This window comes from Stegostoma tigrinum, chromosome 19 (assembly GCF_030684315.1).
Source record: "Stegostoma tigrinum isolate sSteTig4 chromosome 19, sSteTig4.hap1, whole genome shotgun sequence".
Lineage (NCBI taxonomy): Eukaryota > Metazoa > Chordata > Chondrichthyes > Orectolobiformes > Stegostomatidae > Stegostoma > Stegostoma tigrinum.
The window spans coordinates 29194301-29218875 of NC_081372.1; the positions used below are offsets into that span (position 1 = coordinate 29194301).

A 24575-nucleotide genomic window follows, 5' to 3' on the forward strand; every position below is an offset into this window, starting at 1 on the left:
TTAGCATGCTGAAAACAAGTTTTGTGTTGTCCTTACTTCAGGTGGGCAGGAGTAGCAGAAGGATTTGGCTGTGCCAATAAAACCAGTTTTTGTACAGGCTAGTTCCATTGGCACTATGATATTTTACAACTGTTTTGCACTATTACAGCCAGATCGAACTGAGGTTCTGATGGTACCAATTTGCACCTTTTACTTCAGAGCAAACCATTTCAAAGCCTAAGGAAAGAATATTTCATTCTCTCCGCATGCTTCACTAATGATGAATAATAAGGGAAGGCTCAATGAAACCTTCCTCCTTATAGAGTAGGGCTTTTGAATATCTCTGTTCACTCGTTTTGAATCCTATAGCACAATTAACATAAGTTCACTTTTCTGAGTAAATCTTGCCAACATACTCTGCAAAACATTCTAACGAAAGATGCTTTAAGTGTCAGTTCTTTCCTTTACATCACCCAGCGATGTGCTGAGTGAAAATTGACGAGGTGTGAAATACTAATTAGATTGCATCCAGAGGGAAGCTGTGTAGTTTGAATGTGTCCAGATCCACCTTCTTGTCTTGAAGGTCTTACATTATGCAAACCTCAAACCCAATTCTGTGCCACCTATGTGTAGCTCAGCCATGGTCCTGGATTAAAAACTCTGGGGTTAGGGTTTGTAAACTGATCTCCCTGCAGAAATGCAGCTTTAATGTCGATTGATCTACATGCCTAAGCATGTGATGCCAGAAGATCAAAATTGATTTTCCTGCTGTCGCTGAAATTTTCCCGCTGTCGCTGAAATTTTCCCTGGTATCGTCATCACCCAATTTTTCTGTCATGCCACTAGCCTTTACTTTACCTTAAGTGCCATCAGGAGACACCTTTTCAGTGTATATCCACTGCTGTGGTAAGGCTGTTATCCCTTATCTGGCACCACTGTATACATCCCAAATCCTGAAAGACCATAAGACAGAGGAGTGGAAGAAAGGCCATTCAGCCCATCGAATCCACTCCGCCATTTAAATCATGGCTGATGGGCATTTCAACTCCACTTCCCTGCACTCTCCCCGTAGCCCTTGATTCCTTGTGAGATCAAGAATTTATCAATCTCTGCCTTGAAGACATTTAACGTCCCGGGCTCCACTGCGCTCCGTGACAATGAATTCCACAGGCCCACCACTCTCTGGCTGAAGAAATGTCTCCTCATTTCCGTTCTAAATTTACCCCGTCTAATTTTAAGGCTGTGCCCACGGGTCCTAGTCTCCCTGCCCAACAGAAACAACTTCCCAGCGTCCACTCTTTCTGAGCTATACATTATCTTGTAAGTTTCTATTAGATCTCCCTTTAAGCTTCTAAACTCTAATGAATACAATCCCAGGATCCTCAGCCATTCATTGTATGTTAGGCCTACCATTCCAGGGATCATCCATGTGAATCTCCGCTGGACATGCTCCAGGGACAGTATGTTCTTCCTGAGGTGTGGGGCCCAAAGTTGGACACAGTATTCCAAATGGGGCCTAACTAGAGCTTTATAAAGTCTCAGAAGCACATCACTGCTTTTATATTCCAACCCTCTTGAGATAAACGACAACGTTACATTCGCTTTCTTAATCACGGACTCTACCTGCAAGTTAACCTTTAGAGAATCCTGGACAAACACCCCCAGATGCCTGTAATTCTCTACGGATTTTCTCACCGTTTAGAAAATAGTCCATGCCTGTATTCTTTTTTCCAAAGTGAAAAGCCTCACATTTGCTCACGTTGAATTTCATCAGCCATTTCCTGGACCACTCTCCTAAACTGTCTAAATCTTTCTGCAGCCTCCCCACCTTCTCAGTACTACCTGCCTGTCCACCTATCTTCGTATCATCGGCAAACTTTGCCAGAATGCCCCCAGTCCCTCCATCCAGATAATTAATATTTAAAGTGAACAGTTGCGGCCCCACGGGACACCATTTGTCACTGCCATTCTGAAAAAGAGCCTTTTATCCCAACTCTCTACCTTCTGTCAGACAGCCAATCCTCAATCCAAGCCAGTAGCTCACCTTGAACACCATGGGCCTCCACCTTATTCAGCAGCCTCCCGTGAGGCACCTTATCAAAGGCCTTTTTGGAAGTCTAGATGGATAACATCCACTGGGTTTCCCTGGTCTAACCTACTTATTACCTCTTTAAAGAATTCTAACAGGTTTGTCAGGCACAACCTCCCCTTACTCTCCCAGCTCTACAGTTGATTTGAATTTTTTTAGTGAACATGTCTCCTAATTTATTCAGGATCACCAAGACTTCCTGAGAACATGGGCTTCTGCTCCTATGGTATTCTTAGTCTGTAATATATTTATTGTCCTTGTTAAATTGTGCCCTCTATCTTGACTTCAATCTCTTTTGGGATGGTTTGATCTTTCCTTTCTATTAATAGGATATCTTTCATCAGTTTGTGATTTTTTTTTAGGGGCATGTTTGCTCCCAGACTCACCATTTGAGCTTAAACTGCTTTCAATACAGAGGCCTAGCCTCCTGTACCTCAACCTATACATTCAGCTACCTTTTTATATTTTCCAGGGGCTTCCCTGCTCTACTTATAATTATTCACATTTCTCCATTGACTGGTCCCATCTGGTAAATATTAAACTGCTGTCTCCACTTTTGGCAGTTGTCATTTGGGACTAATGGCTTCATACTGACTGCCAGAACTAATCTGTCCATCATCAGACAAATTGACAATCGTTACGGTTTGATTCTAGTAAATGTGTGACGTTTAAGTCTGGCAGTTCCTTGTTATTTCCTTTCACTACTTCAAAATCAGCATATTTGTTACACTTTACAAGATTTCTTACTACAGGTAACAAAAGTTTGCTTTCCTTGCTGTGCGGTTGTTAGCTTTCAGTCTTTGCCAATTACTTTCCCCGGGATTCTCCATTAAGTGCCACTCTCTTATATGAAGCCATATTTCTCTGACTTAAATTGGTTTCCAATGGCCTTATCTTACATCCTAAAGCTCACTGAATTCTTTTTGAGGCTTTGGGTTTAATGAAACTGCTCTATGAGCAATGCATTCTAATGGTCTGGGAAAGTCAAGCTCATTGGTACTTCTTACTGAAGGTAATGGCCAATCACTCATTACTGATGAAATGTTACATTTCCTGCCAAAAAAATGATACGGACTTTATCTCCAACCACCTGCAACTAATTCTTAGCATGTAATACCCATGCGAATGCAACTGGTAATTTACAGTTTGACTGATCTGCCAAAATTTTACGCGATATGGCCTGATTTCTTTCACCTACCCCAGTCTTACAAGGACTTTCTACTGTTGTATTCATAATACTTGTTTGTATATTCACTTTCTCTGTGAATTCATAATTACAAATTCTATGCCCATCGGTGAGAACTTTTGCCAGTGGTCTGAGTCAGAATCATACAGAACGGAAACAGGTCCTACAATCAAACTCATCCATGCTGATCAGACATCCCAATGTGACCTAATCTCATGTGCCAGCGTTTGGCCCATATTCCTCTAAATCCTTCCTATTCATATACCCATCCAGATGTCTTGCAATGCTGTGATTGTGCCAGCCTCCACTTCTGGCAGCTTGCTCCAAACACATGTCTCCTCTGCATGAAAAAGTTATCTCACTGGTCTTTATAAAGAATTCTGCTCTCACCTTAAACTTATGCCCTCTAGTTTTGGACTCTCCCACCCGCGGAAAAGACATAGGCTGTTCATGAGACTGCCTCGATGCAGGCTACATGCAACAGTACAAAAGAACTGTCACAAATACAAATTAGGACAGAAATGCCACTGATAAGTTTGAGAAGCAAAAAGAATTTGGAATATGGAGTTTTATAAAATCATGATTCTTATTAGTCAGAGGTTGGTACTATTTCAGCCAGTTTATTCCACACAACAGATGATGTACATCCATGGTTTAATATTGCACAATTGAAAAAGGCTGCTACCAATGCATTCATATTTGGGCTGAAACTTATAATACTCTCTCTTACACAAAATGTTCCTATTCAATGTTTGCTTTCAAATATTTTACTATGACATTTGGAACAGCTCATAACTTCGTAGTACTTTGACTCACACCTAAATTATTGTTTCAGTACACCAAATATTCTGGGGTTCATCTTGTAAATTCTGAATTTTCTTTGCTTCTCAAAATTATTGATAGCATTTCTGAATTTGTATTATTAATGGTTCTCCTTTTTTGTACTGCTTCATTTGACCTGTATCTTGGCAGTCTGACGAATTTGCTAACATTACGTCCTGTGATCTCTGTTATATGATTGATTACAGAGGAGCCAGTGTAGAGTGGGGTGGACAAAGTCATACGTCACCCGAGACCAGGTTATAGTCCAAGAAGTTTATTTGCAATCACAGGCTTTCGGAGCGTTCCTTCACCTGATGAATGAGCAGCACTCTGAAAGCTTGTGATTTCAAATAAACCTCTAGGACTATAACGTGGTGTCGTGCGACGGATGACTTTATCACCAACTGACCTCTTCTTGCTGCAGGAAAGTAGCGCTCATAATGTATGTATGTTGATTCTCAAATTCACCACCATCAAAACTAGAAGTCTTTCCACATTTGATACTTTGGCACAGCCAAATAACATAAATGCAAGCACAGATTTGGGTAATTTAGTTTTTGCAGTTTTGCTTATAACCTACTGAATTCCATTACGTATTCACCCATTGTTGGCTTTGGTAAATAAGTAACTTGGGTCCATTCATTCACAGCTTATAAAGCTCATTTTCAGAAAATGGGGTGGGTAATTTTACCTTGAAATTTTACATCTTGACTCAACAATACTCTGCTACTAATGTTATCTTCTCAAAAGATGGCTTGCATTTGAACAGAATTTAAATCCAAGCTTTTGAGAGCTTTATTTCAGTTATCTGCACTCCAGAAAATTCATACCCCACTGATTACCAGCTTCCAATATCTTTACTACCAATTCACACTCAGTTAACCCTTAATATATCCATCAACTGTTCCCACTTCCTGTTACATCTCAGGCATTTCTTCTGACAATATCAGGTGGTGATAAGTCCTCGTTCTCCATTCTCCGAGAAGGAACGTGCATCCACCCTCTCGAGACTCCTCAGGACCTTGTATTTTTCAATCAAGTAACCTCTTGGTTTTTTTTTAAACACAATGGATATATGTCCAGCCTGGCCAACCTTTCCTCATAAGACAAACCATCCATTCTAATATTCTAGTAAACTTTGCACTGCTTTAAATGTATTTGCATCTTTCCTAAAAGAGAAAACCCATATAGTACACAGTATGTAAGATGGGCTGTCACTAATGATCTATACAACTGAAACCTCCTTGCTATTATATTCCATTCTGCTCGCAAGAAATGATACTCTATTTGGTTTTCTTATTACTGTGACATCCAACATACACTCAGTCACGTGATCTGTCACCATTTAGGTAATATGCTTCCTCCTTATTCTGCCTTTCAAAATGGATATTTATCCTACATTATATTGTATTTCCAGATTTTGGGCCACATACATAATCCTAGATAAATTCCTCTGTTGTATGCTTACATCGTATCCTTGTGTCAGTAAAAACTACATTGTGGGTCTATTTGTCCAAGTCATTTATGACTTGGAAACAGTTGAGGACCCAGCACTGAATACTATCTTCTGTTGAGGCTGTCAATTCTCTGTGAAAGTACAGAGCTTCGAGCAACATGTATCATTGAACCAGAGGCTATGAATTCTCTAAAATCCATTTCCAGGTTTAATTCATTAGTTATATCAGAGTTATTTTGGTATTTTTAATTATTTAGTTGTAGGAGAGTTCTGAAAGTACTTGATTCGACAAATGGCATTCCTAACAGTAGTATGTGTAATACTAAAATAAGCCACAAAAAGGCGCTAAGCAATTTACATTTGTCTGAGCAAGACAAAAATTCTTTAGTCTGGAGAAAACTATACCTTTAAAATGTTTCATTATTTTCTTTGAGGTAGAACCCCATAGATTACCAGTCCATTAAAATGTTAATACTTTGTAGATTAAGAAGAAAGTTGTGAAATCATATTTCCTGCTCTCAATCTATATGAACCTGTTTTCAAAATAAAACCACAATATGATTTTGTATGAATCCAACAAGCATGAGGAGAAACTGATGCGTGTGGGTGTTTAATGTTAAAACTTAACACACAGTTATGGCGAAAAATTAGTTGTTCTAACTACATTCTGTACATTTGAACATTTGTTTGCGATTGAAAGTAAAAGTGTGCTGAAGAAAGGCAGCAGATTTGGCAGTATCTATGCAAAGAGAAACAGTTAATATTTTTGGCCCGATGAGTCTTCTCTGGAACTGATAATGCCTGAAAAATGGTGCGTTTTATGCTGTTTTTGTGTTTGAGCGGGGTGGCAAACAGACCATGAAGGACCCACAGCAAAAGATGAATGCTATTAGGAGTAAAGATGAGATCTAGATACAAAATAGGCATTAATGATGGGTGTGATATTGTCAAATGTAGATTGGCTTTCCTGAAAACAAACCCATGCAAACAATACACAGGGAGAGAAGTAATGAAATGGAGCACGGTTCATTCTATGAAGTTGCTGAATTCCATGTCAAGTCCTGAAGTCTATAATGTGACTAAGTGGAAAATTACGTGCTACTTTTCTCATGTCTGTTGAGGTTCACTGGAACACGGCAATATGTCCAGGATGGAAAAGATAGCACAAACACAAGATGGTGTATTGAAATGGCAAGCAACCGGAAGGTTGGGATCGTTCTTTTGGACAGAACAGATGTGGTCTCAATCTGTGCTTAGACTCACCAATGTCTAGGAAAGCACGAGACCACACTTTAAGCAGTAAGTGCAGTCGACTGGATTGAAACATTTACAAGTTAATTGTTGCTTCATTTCTGGTTTTAGACATGAGATGAATAAATATCAGCAAGGAATTCTGCTTCAGCTTTGAAAGTATCTTGGAAATAAACTTTTGGAATATTAAAAATGTTTGCCTGGTTGTTGTAAAATCTTCATTATAGTTTGTCTCTATACTGTGGTCCTGATCTGTTTAGGGCCGACACATAGGAGGTTATGCGCATATCGTTACTGGTTTTAAAACGAGCAACTGCAATTTGGGTTCCAGCTAAGTAACCATTCATTTCCACTAGACAAGACAATGTATATTAGAGCCAGAGAGGAACACCGTATATGTATGCAATCGAATGCCACTGTTAGCTGCTGATAAGTCAGTGTGTTGAATGTAAAAATTATTCCAACAAATTTATTAAGTCTACTAAAGAGTTAAATTCAAGGCCAATTGATGGTAAGTACACATTTTCCAGGAAACTCAATATCACTGCTTCAGATTCAGGTGTCAAATCAAGCTGTGATGCAGCTTTGTTTTGTTTCTAATTAATAAGACCACCATTAAATCATGTTGGTGTTAATGTTGCAGGTCCTAGTTGTCTACAGTGTTGGTGTTTTGTAAGACCAGCTCTCCTCACCAGTGTTGTTTTTTTTTTAAAAAAAACTCATTTGCCATTTAAAACAAATGCTTTGAGGATCTTTATTTCTTGCATGTTTTAAAAAATATATGGAACCCAGCATTACATTGGCACGTAAACCTCAGCAGTAGGCATTGCTGATCATGGAAGACATGACACAGCATTACAGGTGTATGTACACAAATAAGAGGTCCTTCCCATGCTGGTTAACTTAGTAATTCTGTTCCTTTGTAAAATCATGAGGATTTTACATCCCCACTGAAAGACAGTATGGAAAATAAATGCTGCACCTCTCCAACATTAATAAAAAGCACACTATACATATCCATAACATTTTTCATACAAAAAGTGCATTTTCCCAAAAGGATTATGATTTCTTCACCTGTTCAATGATTTTTTTTCTGAAACCAAAGTTGGTACAACTGCTGGTAATATACATTGTCTTCAAAGCAGAAATAAAGTTCTCTTTTGGAATGTTTACTGCCACAATTATGCAATACAAATAAGTTTGGCAATAAAACAAGCTTCGTTGTGGGTTGAAGTTTTCTTTGCATATTGACATATGAAAATTAACCATTAATCATTTTTTCAACATACAAAGAATTAATCTAATGAAAGCTGCAAAAGTTAACAGTTTACATTCATTTGCTTATGTCACCAGTTGTGGTCAAAGACCAGTTTAGAGCTACTTATGCAAGATCTATTTTACAGGTAAGCCCTTTTATCAAAAAAAATCCAGTATATAATTAAAATATTAGAGTCTCTTTTTCCATTTTACAGTTGTTATAAACATTTAAGTCCTGAGAATACAGCATATAAACTGTCCATGGAGAGACTTACTTTGGTATGTTATCTCCAAATACTACAATATGAACACTGATAAGATATGACTGGTTTTCTTCACTAGCTACAGAAACAAATGGTTCATTGGGGCTGGATTCTGTAGGGATTATGGAGGGGCCAGTATGCCAACACACCTTTTAAAAATAACTTCATATCTGAGTACCAGAATCATTTTAAAATGTTGGTATACAAAGCTATGTTTTCTTTGTACGGAAATCAAACAACATTTTTGTCAATATTTATCATTAAACTGCCATCTACTACAATATGTTTAAACCCTTCAATAAGTGATCACTCACTGGCCAGTGACTACCTGGATTGGAAAGAAATCTTAAACCCTGTGTTTCATTAAACTGCTGAAGTTTTAAGCTGCCATTTCTATTCACTGTTAAAACATTTGGCAGAAACTTATGCCTGAAGACCCAAATTGGTAAACTGGTTTGAATTTAGCTTAATATCCTGGTACTAAAAAGAAGGTGCAGCATTCTCTGTTGGTCACAGTTAGTAACAGTAACCAATCAAGAAAACAAAACGAAAATGCAGTGGTGAGCAGATACAGTTATGCAACAGCTTAAAGAAAAAGAAATTGTAATAGCAACCAGCACTGAAGAATGGACTAAACACTGTGAAAGGAAGGTTCATACATTCGTGAAAATGGGTCATAAATACAAACCCTTTTCATCAGTTTTTTTTCTTTTCAAAATACTCAACTAAAGCTATGCTACAAATCTTATTTTACAGTGAAGAAACATTATTTACATCTCACATACTTCCTCACAACTACATCATGTTGCACCTTTGGCAACCTCCATGTGTTTCTAGAATTACTCATTGTGCAGTACAGCCTAATGCAATTCAACAAGATTTTCCCATTGGCACATCCTGAATTTTCCAGGCAGGTCTGACCCTATGTTTAGTTCCAAATTATTCATCAAATTTTATAACAAAAAAAAGTTTAAAAAAGAAACTCAGGACAGCAATATACAAGTGTTTTCACCGTAAAAACAATTAACATTTGGTTAAAAGATTTCCCCCCTCCATATACTATCAAAAACCAAAACTGTAAAATTTACAATTTTTAAAATGCAGTAAAAGCAAAGCTGTACAGCAAACAAATTCAGTTTGCTTTATTTGTTTTTTAAAATCTGCATGTGTTTCCTGAAACAATACCAGTCTCCTGGTTCAGCAGTGGAATGAAGATTCCATTCTTCTCCAAAAGTGAAGATTATTTTTAAGGGAGACAAGAGGGCGCAAAGATAGCAGTCAAAATGCCTGCTGTTTAGGAATTTCATCAAATTGCCAAAGATTTAATATAAAAAAAACCCCAGCAAAACTGCCAGCTGGTTCGAGTGCCATTAAAAACACAGCAAGTTCAAAGAAAAACTTAAAAGCAAAACAGTCATCATATTTTAAAAAATTAATTTTTGATTGCTTTCACACATAATTACAAGTGCGTCATTCAAACAGAATCATGCAATTAGCATTCCCTGCTATTAAAATACTTTGTCCTGTTCTTATTTTAATTGATTGTTCAGGAAACAGCGTGCAGTCAAATCTTAGAGTGTACAAAATTAAGAAAGTGCCATTTTTTTCAGTCAACAAACCGTTGGCAGGCCTTCTTCCAGCGGCAGGCAGTGCACCACATATCCCTGTTCTCCATTCCGTAAACTTTTCGGCATTTCTTTCCTTCCCCTCTAGGCTTTCTGAAAGGAGATGCAAGTAAATTTGTGAAACACACCTTTGGTAAGTTCTTAAACTGTTATTTCTGCTATTTAACATCATTATGAGAAAGCTGGGCTAGTGCACAGGCCACCTTGACACTCAGCTGTCAGCGACAGAGAACTTAAATGGTTGCATTTCGTTTGGAGTCTGGTAATTTATTGTTGGCTTCCAATTAGTGGAGAGATTGAACCTTTGGAAATTCCATGCATGTCATTTCAAAACTTAAGGTCTGAATAGGTTATTAAAACAAAATGCGGCTTCAAGTGATGCTTCTCAGTGAACAGTGAGAAGTTTACTGTTTATGGCCAAGCAGCAAAATTAAAGCAAATTGGTTTCTCAATTGTGTGTTGAAGCTACACCTAATAGTCTATAAATTAATTCTGCCCTGCTCATTATATCATGTGGTTAGGCTTTGATTCATTTCACTGATGCAAAGAGAATTCCTCCTCGCCCCACCATTTGAGGGTTTGTTTTTGTCAAGATGTCTGACTTCCAGACCACTAGACATCTAAACTTGCTGTTACTAATTATCGTGAAGAAAACTAAATTTACGAATGGTTACTGTTTAAAAATGTCATAAAATAGAATCCCTTACATCCAAAAATATTGAACACAAAATAAAGATAGTACCTTGTTCCTGTCCCTGGTTTCGGGGACGACACGAGAGAAGTATGTACCTTTAAGGATGGGTGGGAAATCTGTCGCTTCTCAACAATACTGATTGGACGAATTTGTGCTAGAGGATCCTAAAGATAACCAGAGGTTCACAATCAGTCCCAGTTTCCACACAGTGTTATACCAAGTACAAATAAAAACAGGAATGAATGTGGCTGAAATGTCAACTTGCTATTTCTCTCCACGGATGCTAACCACCTCAGTGTTCTAATTCCTGCATTTTCTATTTTGTTTCCTAAAGTGCAAGTGTGGACTGATAGTTAGACAGAGGATCTCTACTCTGATTCCAACACATTTGACACTCATTTCCCAAGTATTCATAAACAAAAACATGTTCTAAAGTTACTTTGAGCCATTGGTCAGATCAATCCAACTTTATGCTACTTACATCAGTTGACAGAATTTCTACATTAGATTCTTTCGAGCCCTAAAGAACTCCTTGGAAACCTGCAGCTGCAAATCTAATTTTATTTTTCTTTCTCTTCCAAGCTGATCCAAAGGTTAATGTCCAGTGGGATTTGCATCCACCTGATGCGATGTTCATCCACTGCTTTGTAAATAGCAGGCTCCACCTCATTAATATATTTTGGGTGAGCTCTGGGGCAGCTGAAATGCTTCTAATTGGGATCTCAGCCAGCTGGGGACAGGAAATGATATTCTGCTGGTAAACTGTAAAAGCCTTCCAGTGTGTTAAAAGGTACAGGCAGACTCCGTTTGTAGACTGTCCTCAAGAGGAGTGAAAACTGCAGGCTCAATCAAGGCTGCCTAACTATACCTTGGGCAGGGGAGAGAGAGTAGGCAGTATAAAGGGTGCTCAAATTAACTCTCAGGTCAAAATAAAAGAAATATTCAACACCTTTTTTTTTAAAAACAAAATCACTGTAGCATCAATGAAAGTAATGCGTCACCTGCAGCTCTGTCACAAACGATACAAGAAGCTAGACAAATCTCAACACTTTTTTCTTTTTTGTGATCTCCAGCTTACATTGCATTAAAATGTTTTAATAGCTTCTTAAGGCTGTGAGGCTTCCACATACCCCATAGCCTTCATGCAGATCTATATCTTTTACACTTATGAATACACAACTTGTACTTGTTGCTTGCATCTGGCAGCATCCTCTTTATTATGGTGACACCTGGATTTCCTGCAGGCCACCTTAATGAAAAGGTGATTTTTACCTCTTTTCCACCTCTTAGAGGGAGAGTGAGCACAGAACAAAGGGAGCAAGTTTGTATTAACAAATTTTGACGTATGTTTCTGTATCTGCAAACGTCCATTCAATTGCCTCCAATGACTCTAACAAATCCCATGGACAGAAGGCAGTTAACATGCCAGGCCTGAGGCAGCTGTGGTTTGTGATAAACGTGTGCATAACTGTCTGTAAATAATCGAGTCTTCAATTTATTCCTTCGATACGTGACTCTTCCTCCAGAAACAGCAGAATAAAGCAGAAGCCCGAGGTTATCTGGCCTCTTCAGACCTTGAGTTGAGCAGCCCGGGGACTATTTCTTACATCTGTGCTGTAAAATGAAATCCGACACCAGGATGGCAAACCAATGAGAGGGTGCGTCTTGGATGTGGTGTCGAGCAGCAGAAATGAAAAGGACACTGCAGAATAAGTTTACAACACTGCTATCCACATGGCACTCCAAGGACATTGGCACTCCCTTAAAGCTCTATCTGCAAAGTTGTTCCATCAACGTACAGGTGGCTGTCAAGAATGCCTGGGGTGTCAATTTGGGAAAATCAGGTAAGTCTTTTTGTGATGCTTTTTTTGTGATGTTCCTATGAATACTTGGAACCATTCAGCCTACTTTACTGAAGATAACTGCCATCTTGAGCCATTGTCTATGACAAATTCAATAATAAATTTAGAGGTAAGTGGAATCTTTTGGGCTAGTAACAAACATATCCTTTAACTATTACCTCTGACAGTTGGATGTATAGCAGAAAGTATGCAGGCAGCACCCAATTTCCCATGGAATATGGCAATAGGTACAGCCTGCAGCAGATCTGTGATCATTATAATGAATGATAAGAGCAATTATGATCTGAAACAGCCACCAGCAGTTTGATCCCTCGGTTGATGTGGTCTATAAGCATTCTTGCAATAATTAGCATAATTTGGTGATAGCTAAGTGAAGCCCCTGCATTCACTGAAAGACAGTAATTACTATTCTTGCATTTAATTAGAGCTTTCAACAACCATCTTTGTTTTACAGCCAATTACATATTTCGGAATTATAATCACAGTTGTAAGATAGGTGTCATTAGATCAGTTAGGCAATCAGTTTACTCTCCCTCCTCTTTGAAACAAAAATATTCTGGGACAGTTCCCATGGGGAAACCAACCTTAGTTTCTAAACTTTTTCTTCATCTCACATCTTAAACAGTATTACCAACTGTGTATATCTTAATTAGGTCCTAATTTCATGTCTCACACTTCAGTGAAGCATTGAACTAATGAGGATTCTGGTCAACATCTGTTCATCAAAATCACCATCAAAATAATATGTGATCATGAATTTCATTTGCTGTGTATGGTATCTTGTTGAGTGCAAAGTTGCATTCATCTTTGTCTACAATAATTTTAAAAGCAACTCCTTGGCTTAGATTTCCTGAAAGGCTCTATGTAGAGCCTATGTTTAAAATTATAATTATGTCTTGCCTTCAAAATCCCCATGGCTTCTCCCGTCTTTGACATTGCACGTACAAGCCTGAAGCAAATTATTGACAATGAAACACAAAAGGGGAGCATTATCCAATGAACCTAAATAATGTACGAAGGAAAACATCACAAATATCCAAAACATCAAATGAAGAAGTTACGCCCTCTTTACAGAAATCTGTTTCAACAGATCAGCACTTAGGTATCCCATGATTCAAGTAATTATAAATGAGGCTTCAACTTTAAGAACAGTATTTTTTAAGTGTTGAATGCCAGAATGAGATATTTTACATGAAGCCAATGGTTGTTGGCTTGTTTTCACTATTTAATCAATAACGAACAGACAGACAGTCTGTTGGACACATTTTGTGCTGTTCATTGAACCTTGGAAAATCAGCTCTATGAACCTAGAAAAGGCAGCAATAACATGTCAAGCAGCAGAATTCTCATACATGAATGAGGTCCACAATCAATGCTGAAAATAGCACATCAGGCTACAACTTTGTCCCAGCTGGAGTTCTAAATTGTACTGAAGGCATGTATACAATGAATACTAAACAAAGACTATATTGTACGATAGTGATAATGGGAACTGCAGATGCTGGAGAATCCAAGATAATAAAATGTGAGGCTGGATGAACACAGCAGGCCAAGCAGCATCTCGGGAGCACAAAAGCTGACGTTTCGGGCCTAGACCCTTCATCAGAGAGGGGAATGGGGTGAGGGTTCTGGAATAAATAGGGAGAGAGTGGGAGGCGGACCGAAGATGGAGAGAAAAGAAGAAAAGAAGATAGGTGGAGAGAGTATAGGTGGGGATAGGTCAGTCCAGGGAAGACGTTAGTAGATAGGAATTGGAGGTGCGGCTTGGGGTGGGAGGAAGGGATGGGTGAGAGGAAGAACCTCCCACCCCAAGCCGCACCCCCATCTACCTACTAACTTCATCCCACCTCCTTGACCTGTCCGTCTTCCCTGGACTGACCTATCCCCTCTCCACCTATCTTCTTTTCTCTCCATCTTCGGTCCGCCTCCCCCTCTCTCCCTATTTATTCCAGAACCCTCACCCCATCCCCCTCTCTGATGAGGGGTCTAGGCCCGAAACGTCAGCTTTTGTGCTCCTGAGATGCTGCTTGGCCTGCTGTGTTCATCCAGCCTCACATTTTATTATCCTATATTGTACGATACTCACTTGTGAACCTTTAAAAATTACAGGTGGAGACTGCAATGATATGCTGAACCCAGTACCATTTGGCATAAATTTTGATGATAGAGGGATGCTCACAGGGGCTGTAGCCTGTAAAACAAAAAAAAACTAGAGCTTTATGTCTGCGGTTGTAACAATGAATGGATTAACTGAGTTTCATACAGGTTTCCACAAAGGACCTTAATTAGGTTGAAAACAGGGATGCGTAGAACTGACATGCAACCAACCAAGTACTTCTGAACTAGAAACGGTAAATGCAGGTAATATTCAGCAGGCCTGCTGGGCATTGCCATCATTTTCAGTTCAAGTTTCTGTTTTTAGCATCCACTATATTTTGCCAAAGGACTTTTTAAATGTGATCACTGCTGTGGTGTAAGGATGGAGAATTTAACACAGCAAAAATAATTTACCAATATTAAAATTTCAAGCTTGGCCACCTAATCGTTGCTCATGTAAATCAGCATTTCATTTACCTTTTTCTCCTTTTGCCCACATTTCTTCAGAATGAAATTAGACAGGTGGGAGTATCTGTAAGGACAGGACTTCAAGGACCGGTATTTCACCATGATATCGGTGCGTATTTGAGATTTTTTTTGTTGTTGAGATTTTGTGTTCTCAAATTAATATGTAAATGTACAGCATTATAATTAAAGTGAATCTAAAAATTAGGGCCCAACAATTATGTAATTGGATATTAATGTATGATTAACACCATTTGTTTTCAATGGGTTAACGACAATGCTAAACAAGAGAAAATTTGACTTCAGATGTACATGTTAAATGACTGTTTACATTGGTACTCAAAGGGACAGAGCAATTCTATCAACAGATAGCACAAAAAGACTGAATAGACAAGTTCCCACAGGAAAACATGAATTCAAGTTTTAACATGCAATCTTTACAAACAGGATTGTAACACACACCGTAGCAAAATAACAGTTCAAAACTAAACAAAATAGCCACTGTAGGTATAGAGTGACCCGAAGGGAAGTCAGAACAGTCTTCACACGGAAGTTAAAGTTCTCTGCCAGAGTCCACATATTCATTTAAAAAGAATTAGATAGCTGCTTGAAGACAATTAGAGAATCTGGGAGTATATAACACAGTTCAAAATAAGTGGCTCAAGTGGAGTCTTAGTGGGGCAAGTATTTGTTTTCTATGCTCCAACAATAGTCATTATTTCATATTTTTGTTTCTTGGTAGGGGATAGAAATAACGAGCATTTGGTTAGGTTCCATTTTCTGCAGAGCCTCACTGCCGATCAGCATGATAATAGCTAGAGTAAGGAAGGAATCTGTTTTATAGCTTAAGTTTTGTTCGCAGAACTTGTGGCAAGATGCTCAAAGTGAAGCACTCTCTAATTAGACAGTACTTCAATAGAATTATTTCACTAAAATAGCTTAAGGCACAATCAAATACATAATAAATATACTACTCATTCTTCAGAATCTGTTTATTTCAGTGGTAACATCTCCTTTAAATCAGAAGTTTGAAAGATCAAGTTCCATTTGAGGACCTGAGGATATTAACCTCGCGGGACTAGAGGTATGCGACACAGTCAGAGCTGCTATCTCCTATAATTGAGATGAGAAAGTAAATGGATTTAATAGATCCTATGGCATGGTTGGAAGGGACGTTTCTTGGACAACCGCATTTTCTTAAACATTAGCAATGAAAACAGTCAAACCATTTCTTCTTTGTGGCTCTTTAAGTGTAAATGGGCTGTCATATTCACCTGCAGGACAGAAACTACATTTCTTAAATAAACTCGTAACTGTGAAGTAGTCTGGCATGTCCTGACGATGGGAAAAGATGCTCTACAAAAGCAAGTTTGTTCTTAAATACTTTCCAACTATATTCAAATAATTATTGTAAAATTTGTTGCTTTGATAACTGGACAGATGAACCAAATGAAGAATGTAAAAATGTCTGCCATCTTTTCATCATGCTTTAATGGTTTCTTTTTTCTGATCACTTACCTGATAAGCATGGTCAGTGCGTACATGGTACAAGTTGGTTGGTGCAGATTGGCTCAATGGGGTCACTAATTTCTCCTCACACTTTCCCAAAGTTGGATCTGAACATCCAGAATCCACATTAGGAAAAACTGGTGGCATGGTGGTAGTTGGAGACATTGGTGTGAGGCTACTCAATCCATCAGTTAATGAATCTACATCTACATCGATCTCAGAGTAGTAGAAGTCTTCTTCACCATCACAGTGATCAGAGTCGCCATTATGCCTGTAACATATAACAGGTATAGATCATATCAGTTTTTCAGCATGTTTTGACATCTACTGATACAACTTCGTAATTAGGTCAAAACATTACTACTGAGTTTCTTTGCAAGAATTGGAAGTGAATGTTTAAAAAAAACTCTGCTCTGCTGCACAGATTTTTAGGTTTTGCGTTCCATCCAGTATATTCTGTTACGAGAAACCAGAGTTTCACTTTGCTTTTCCATTGCCTTTCTCCAAGCAACTCAAAATCTTTTCTTTAACCTGTCTGTCTGGATCGTTGAATGCAATGCCCTCACCCATTAAGACTTACTCTCTGCAATTCATGTCTTCCTACCTCCTGAAAACCTTGTCCTTTAATCATGACCTCAGTTTTTTTGGAATTGCTTTTCCTCTTCTCTGCCAGTTCCAATTCTTATATCAAAATACCCCAAAGTGCTTTAAGGTTTTTGAATCAGTAAAACCCAAAACATACGAGCTTTAAATTATGATTGGCTGGAGGAAATATTTTGCTCATTTTTGTTTTATTTACCTGATAAGCTTGATATTACCTGTGCATTGGTACAGACTGGCTCAGTAAATGTAAATTGGTGTTTATGTTTAACATGACATTATACACAATTTTTTAAAAGTATTAAACCATGCTGAAAAATATTTTTCAAGATCCAACAGTGCAGCATTAGCTTTTAACTTCGTTGACAACCTATCTGTAAATAGAGAAGAAATAACAGTGGCTGCAATTTTTATTGGTCGAGAACATAAACACTGAGGCACTGAGACATACGGCATGGAAACAGACCCTTTGGCCCAACTCATCCATGCTGAACAGAAATCTTATCACTCTAGTCCCATTTGCCAGCATTTGGCCCATTTTCTTTCAACCTTGCCTATTCATATAGCTGTCCAGATGCTTTTAAATGTAATTGTCCCACCCTCCACGACTTCCTCTGGCAGCTCATTCCATACATGCACCACTTTCTGTACGAAAACGTTGCCCCTTAGATCTCTTAAACATTTCCCCTCTCACCTTAAACCGTACCCGTGTGTTTTAGACTCCCCAACCACAGGGAGAAAAAGACCTTGCTTATTTACCTTATCCGTGCCCTGATGATTTTATAAACCTCTCCTCAGCTTCTGACAAAATCCAGGGAAAATAGCCCCAGCCTAATCACCTCTCCCTATAGCTCAAGCCCTCCAACCCTAGCAACATCTTTGTAAATCTTTTCTGAACCCTTTCAAGTTTCACAACATCTTTCCCATACAGGGAGACCAGGATTGAATACAGTATTCCCAAAAGTACCGAATCAAATGTCCTGTACAGCCACAACATTACTTCCCAACTCCCATACTCTTTTGGTCAGTGCATAAAGGCAAGCATACCAAATGCTGCCTTCACTATCCTATTTACCTGTGACTCCACCTTCAAATAGCTATGAACGTGCACTCCGAGGTCTCTTTGTTCCACAACACTCCCCAGGACTTTACCATTACATGTATAAGTCCTGCTCTGATTTGCCTTTCCGAAATGCAGCATCTCACATTTTTCTAAATTAAACGCCATCTGCCACTCCTTAGCCTATTAGCCCATCTGATCAAGATCCCATTGTACACTGAGGTAATCATCTTGTCTATCCACTACACCTCTAATTTTGGTGTCATCTGGAAACTTACTAGCTGTTCCTTCTATGTTCATATCCAAATCATTTACGTAAAAGGTGACAAGCAGTGGACCCAGATACTGGTTCTTGTGGCACACTGCTGGTCTCTGGCCTCAACTGAAAAGCAACCCTCTACCGCTACCCCCTGTCTTCTTTCTTCAAGCCAGTTCTGTATCCAGTTGGCTGTTTCTCCCTGTATTTCATGTGATCTAACCCTGCTTAACTTGATTGGTGTCACCACAGAGATGTTGCACCAGCTGCATTCAAGTTTCAGTCAGAGCTTTCTTCAGCTCTCCCTCAGAATCTATTCTCTATTAATGCTCAGGGGTGTGTTTGGGGCAGAAGTGAAGGGGAAAGAGGAAGATCTGTCAATCAGTCGGACATTTGGTCTCTCAAAGTTTCACCAGGACTTGAATGAAATGAGGAATAGTAAACATACCTCCCACTATCACATCAAGGAGATTTGTTCAATCTTTGGTTGGAATCATTCTGGTCCTGTGGAAGTGGGACCAGGAACAAATGTGAAGTGTGCCAGAAAGGGGAGAGATGATTCCGGTTTCCAAGCAAGCTTGCTAGAAGTTGGTGAATAGCAGCCACTACCCTCCTGGCACTATCAGGCAGCTGCTAAAGGAAGGATTCAGCTCAGCTTCTTCCTGAATTGGAGCAAATCCTCAGTGGGTTCACATCACATCAGGGCCCTGGAACTGGCCTCCTGCTGGCAGGCTGGGTGGACATTACAGCCAGACGTTCCATGGCCCAGTGACACACATTTCAGACAAATTTCAACCTGCAATCTAAACAATTCACGCAGGAGCGTTTCTTTCCCGCTTCCCCCCTCAGTTTATCTGTTTCCCATTCAGTCATGGGATGTGGGCGTTATTGGCCATCCATTGTTGCCCTTGAGCTGCTGGTGAGCTGCCTTGGCTTTGGAAGCTGCTGCCTAAGGATCCTGGGTGAATTTCTGCAGAGTGTCCTGTACATGGTACATACTGCTGCTACTGCCAGTGACGGAGGCACTGATGGTTTGAGCACGTGGTGCCAATTAAACGGGCTGTTCTTCCTGGTTGAGCTTCGAGTGTTGTCCAAGCTGCATTCATCCAGGCAAGTGGTGACAGATGGAAATTACTATCTTAAGGTTTCCAATCTCTAAGCTGTTCATGTAACCACAGTGTTGATATAGACGGTCATTTTATACAGGTTTCAGAAGGTGCCTCTATTCTGAACCTCCCTCATGTTCTCCTTTCAGTCTGAGGTGGTATTGACCTTTCCCCATGGGGCTGTTGGCTTTCTAAAGCTACGGGCCTTCTGATTTACCCTGCAGCCTCAGGAACCTCCAGACCGTGGGCACCGAGTTGGCCAATTCACGGCTGACCTCCTGGAAGATTTCTTCAGACTGTGGGTCAGAATCTGGAAATGGTCCTGATTCTTGAAAATAAAGAATCGCCTTACAATTCAGTCAAGCATGAGAGTTGGCTTTTTGTAAGAGGTCTTCTCCTTTTCCCATTTCCCCACATACATTGAAATTTATTAGCTTCTTTTATCAGCTTGTTCTCTCACCCTGGGTTTTTGTATCCAGCTGCTTAAAATTCTGCTCATCCATTCCTTTAACAGTTTGCCATTTAGTTTGCAGTTTATCCCATTTCTTTGAATTAAAGTTTACTGTCATCTTTCCCATATATCAGATCCAAGATGGTGGTGGAGTAGGGCTTGTCAACTGGAGCTCGTCCACTCTGTACATTTCTTTTCTTTCTTTCTCCCCTTGTGTATTTTTTCCCTTCCTTCCTAGTGATGTCCTGAACTCTGTCTCGTGGCAGCCCAGCGTGGCCTCAGCATGGGCCTCCAGCCTCGAGCAGTCTGGAGTCAAGGCCCAGTGCAGACCGAGTTGGAAGGGCTATTATTCTGAACTCGCTATTTCTTTATTTTTCTAACCTTTTTCCCTTAAGAATCTGTACCAATGTACCTTTGTACCCAAGATGGCACCATAAAGTGGTAACTTGTAAACTTTTCACTGTACTCATCTGCATATGTGACAATAAAGCTAATCCTATATCTAAGGCTCTAAAATCTGATTATATCCCCCTGCAATTGTACACAGTCCTGTTTGGTACCGATACTCTTTTGGGTCATAAGCAAAACGTAACAATGTACCCTCAAGTCTGTGTTACTATTTATTTATTGATAACAGTTTTAGACTCTTGGATGGCACTTTGGAGGAACTGGTGCTTAACCTTTTTATTCCCACTAGAAATGAATCTATTAATCATCACTCTCTTTCTGGCTTTTAAGCAGCTTCTAATCTATTCTGCCATAATCCCTACAGACAGAAGATGTCCCTTGCCCAGGTTATTTTCAGATTTATTGCCATATGCCATGTTAATTCTATCCAAGACTGGGAAGAACAGCACAGTGTTGTTTTAAAGATTTGTGTGTTATTGGTTGCATGACAGTTTTCTGTGTCACATCTCACAATTCTATGTCACTGTTAAAAATGCAGGTAAATTGTGGTGTTGCTTGTACACAAACTATAAATTGCCTGAAAGGGGTTGTTAATTTTTCTTTATTCCATAGTTGGTAGTTGTTTTACTTTTCTGTAATGTATAAGAATTTTTAGATGTGAGAAATGTCAGTTTGCAATCTGTACAAGTTCTATTTTCGAGGTTACATTTAACCATAGTACTTCGTGAATGGTAGGCAGTTTAAAATAGTTTTACTTGTAACATGGTAATGTTGCCAGATAGACGTGAATAGAGGAAGTGACTTTCACACCTAAATAACAAACTGAGGTCAGAATTCAGCATCATTGTTACCTATATATCAAGTACTGTAATTAATTTGGGATAATTTATTTGGTCAACAATGTTACACTGTCTGTTCAAGGGTACATACCATTGATCAGGTGAAAGGAGAAGAATGGGCCCATAATGTTCACTTAACTGCCAAATTTATTACAGGTCTCCACAATGAAGAATTTCAACTGTACAGGTACAGATTTCATCTATTAATGTTCAAGTTCCGAACCAAGCAGCTACCAGATAACTTATGAATTCAAACCTATCAGTCTCAGACTGTACTCAATTTGAAATTCAATTAATGATTCAAGAATCTCTCTTGACACAGGTAAACACTATTTATTTGAGAAATTTCAGACCTACCCCAAATGGAGTGTGCGAACATGCTTTTGTATCCCTGATGATGTACTCAGAACTTTCCCACAATTCTTCCACAAACATTTAAACATGACCTTCATGGAGTTCTGCAAGAGTGGAACAGACAATAATATGAAGAGAGTATTAATACTAATACCCAGTAACAACCAGAGGGGCTGCATTCCCTGTAAATTTCAGTAGTGCATATAGTTAGAGTCAGAAGGGTGAGAAGACAGCTTCACTGAGTTTGGCCTTTCAGGAACAGTCAAGAGGTCAATTTCTTATCATGAGGCATGTCCCTGTTTCAAAGATAATTATAAAAATCCCACTTTCTCACTGAAGCAAGCATCCTTCCCGGGTGTGACCTGCTGGTAGATATGCAGGGTAGTTCATCTGATCTATCATTAGTTACACTAAGTATTTTCAGAGTTATCAAAAAGATTGTTACTGCAGGTTTACAACATCTGCAGTTCAATGGTCCAGCAGCGTCCTGAAATATGATCAAGAGGTCTCCAAGTCTCTTTGAAAATTTCACTGACGTTGCCAGAAAATTTGAATGTATCCCTGAACTGGTTAAAATTCACTTGAGATGACCGATCCCTCATACCCAGTGTTGCTGAAGTGCTAATGACGAGAAAGGATTTTGTGACACCATCAACTTGCCTGCTCTCAGGAATTGGGACAAAGGAGATTCGGTTTAGATGGGGTCGAGCCCTGTTCAAACACAGCTCGAAAGCAGGTACGAAAGATGAGGACAATCTTGGCTCCAAGGAAAAACACTCTTCTGCTGAACATATTGTAATGTGTTATTTTAACTGGAAGTGAGTTACTGTACTGCTCACCCTTTAGTTTCTTTATCCTCATCACATTCCATTGAAATTGTGAGCATGGATTTAACAGTGTCCCATGGTTCAACTTGGATAGGGTGCAGTTTCCAACAAACATTAAAAACTTGATATGAATTAACATAGAAGGGGAACACTGCTTTATAAGGATCTGGGATAAACTTTGGCTTCTGGGTGAAATCCTGCCAAGTGCAGGATAGCCTTACCTACACCCTTAGGAACTGCTAAGTACACACAAGTCAAGATTCTGATTTTGCTTGTTCATAGAAATACAAGAAGAAGCCCAATGCTCCACCTTCTCCATGAAAATAATTAAACCATTCAAAGCCTTCAATTCGTCTTGGACATAGGCCAATACATGACTGCAAGCAACTAGAAAGGATTTCTAAAATATGCACTTAGGTTTCACCAACATTTAGGCGATGAATGCAGTTGGTCTATTCTGAAATCTTCTAAGGCGGACTTCATTTTACCTGCTGGCAGTTTCTAACTGGTTCCTAACTGGCAGCAATATTTCCCAATTGCTCACACAGAGTCATGAAGTCATACAGCACAGAAATAGACCCGTCAGCTCAACTTGTCCCTGCCGACCACGTTTCCTAAACCGAACTAGTTCCATTTGCCTGCATTTGGCCCATATCTCTCAGAAGCCCGTCCAAATAAATGTTCTAATTGTACTTGCCTCTACCACTTCCTCTGGCAGTTCGTTCCCAAAACAAGCCACCCTTTGTGTGGAAAGAGAAGACGCTCCTCAGGTCCCTTTTAAATCTTACCCCTCTCTCCTTAAACATATGCCCCCTAGTTTTGCACTCCCCTATCCTGGGGAAAAGACCCTGGTTATCAACTCCATGCTGCTCGTAATTTTATAAACCTCTACAAAGGTCACCCCATCAACCTCCTAGGCTCCAAGGAAGGAAGTCCCAAGCTTTCCTTGTAACTCAAACCCTGCAGTCTCAGTAACATTCTTGTAAAAAACACTTTTGCTTTTTACACACCCTTTCCAGTGTAATAACATCCTGTAGCAGGGTGACCAGAATTGTGTGCAGTACTGCAAATGTGGCCTTACTAATGTCTTTACTGCTGTAACATAGCATCCCAACTCTTGGACTCAATGCTTTGACTGATGAAGGCCAGCTCCCAAATGCCTCCATCATCCTGTTTATCTGTGTGCTACTCTTGATGAACTATGTATCTGCACCCTTAGATGTCTGTTTGACAATATTCCCCAGGGCCCTGCCATTAACTGTGCAAGTCCTGCCCCAGTTTGTCCTACCAAAATACAACAACTCCCATTTATCTAAATTAAACTCCATCTGCCATTTCCCTAGCCCACTTGCCCGGTTGATCAAGAGCGTGTTGTATTCTTAGCTAACCTTCACTGTTTAGTAGCAATTTTGATGTCATCCACAAGCTTACTAACTGTGCTTCCAATATTCTCATCCAAATCATTTATATAAATGACTGAAAGCAGTGGACCCAGCACCAATCCTTGCGGCACACCACTGGTCACGGGCCTCCAATCTAAACAACAACCCTCTACCACCAGCTTCTGTCTCCTGCTGTCAAGCTACCAGCCCAGCTCTTCCCCTCCACCCACTGCATCCTAAAACCAGTCCAACCTGTCTCTGCCTCCCTAACCTGTTCTTCCTCTCACCCATCTCTTCCTCCCACCCCAAGCCGCACCTCCATCTCCTACCTACTAACCTCATCCCACCTCCTTGACCTGTCCGTCTTCCCTGGGCTGACCTATCCCCTCCCTATCTATACTCTCCTCTCCACCTCCCCCTCCCCCTCTCTCCCTATTTATTCCAGAACCCTCACCCCATCCCCCTCTCTGGAGGGGGGTCTAGACCCGAATCGTCAGCTTTTGTGCTCCTGAGATGCTGCTGGGGCTGCTGTGTTCATCCAGCCTCACCTTTTATTACCTGGTTTTGTATCCAGTTGGCTAGCTGTCCCTGGATCCCATGTGATCTAACTTTACTAACCCGTCTACCCTATGGGATCTTGATGAAAATCCACGTCACTGCTCTGCCTCCATCCATCTTCTTGGTCACCTCTTCAAAAAAGACTCAATCAAGTTTGTGGGACATGATTTCCCATGCAC

The 24575-nt window shown here is 39.7% G+C and overlaps 1 protein-coding gene across 3 annotated transcripts in view; it reads right to left on the bottom strand.

Annotated features, from left to right (window-relative positions):
• Nucleotides 1-7512: 7512 nt before the first annotated feature.
• Nucleotides 7513-24575, bottom strand: part of LOC125461296 (zinc finger protein 704-like) — a 117704-nt gene continuing 100641 nt past the window's right edge. For all 3 annotated transcript variants that reach the window (XM_048549889.2, XM_048549890.2, XM_048549888.2), the window contains exons 5-9: nucleotides 21633-21733; nucleotides 16565-16826; nucleotides 14571-14675; nucleotides 10671-10786; nucleotides 7513-10021 (exon numbers count right to left, since the gene is read on the bottom strand). In XM_048549889.2, the coding sequence (XP_048405846.1) occupies nucleotides 9910-10021; nucleotides 10671-10786; nucleotides 14571-14675; nucleotides 16565-16826; nucleotides 21633-21733 (696 nt within the window). In that variant the 3' untranslated portion in view covers nucleotides 7513-9909. The remainder of the gene's footprint in view (nucleotides 10022-10670; nucleotides 10787-14570; nucleotides 14676-16564; nucleotides 16827-21632; nucleotides 21734-24575) is intronic.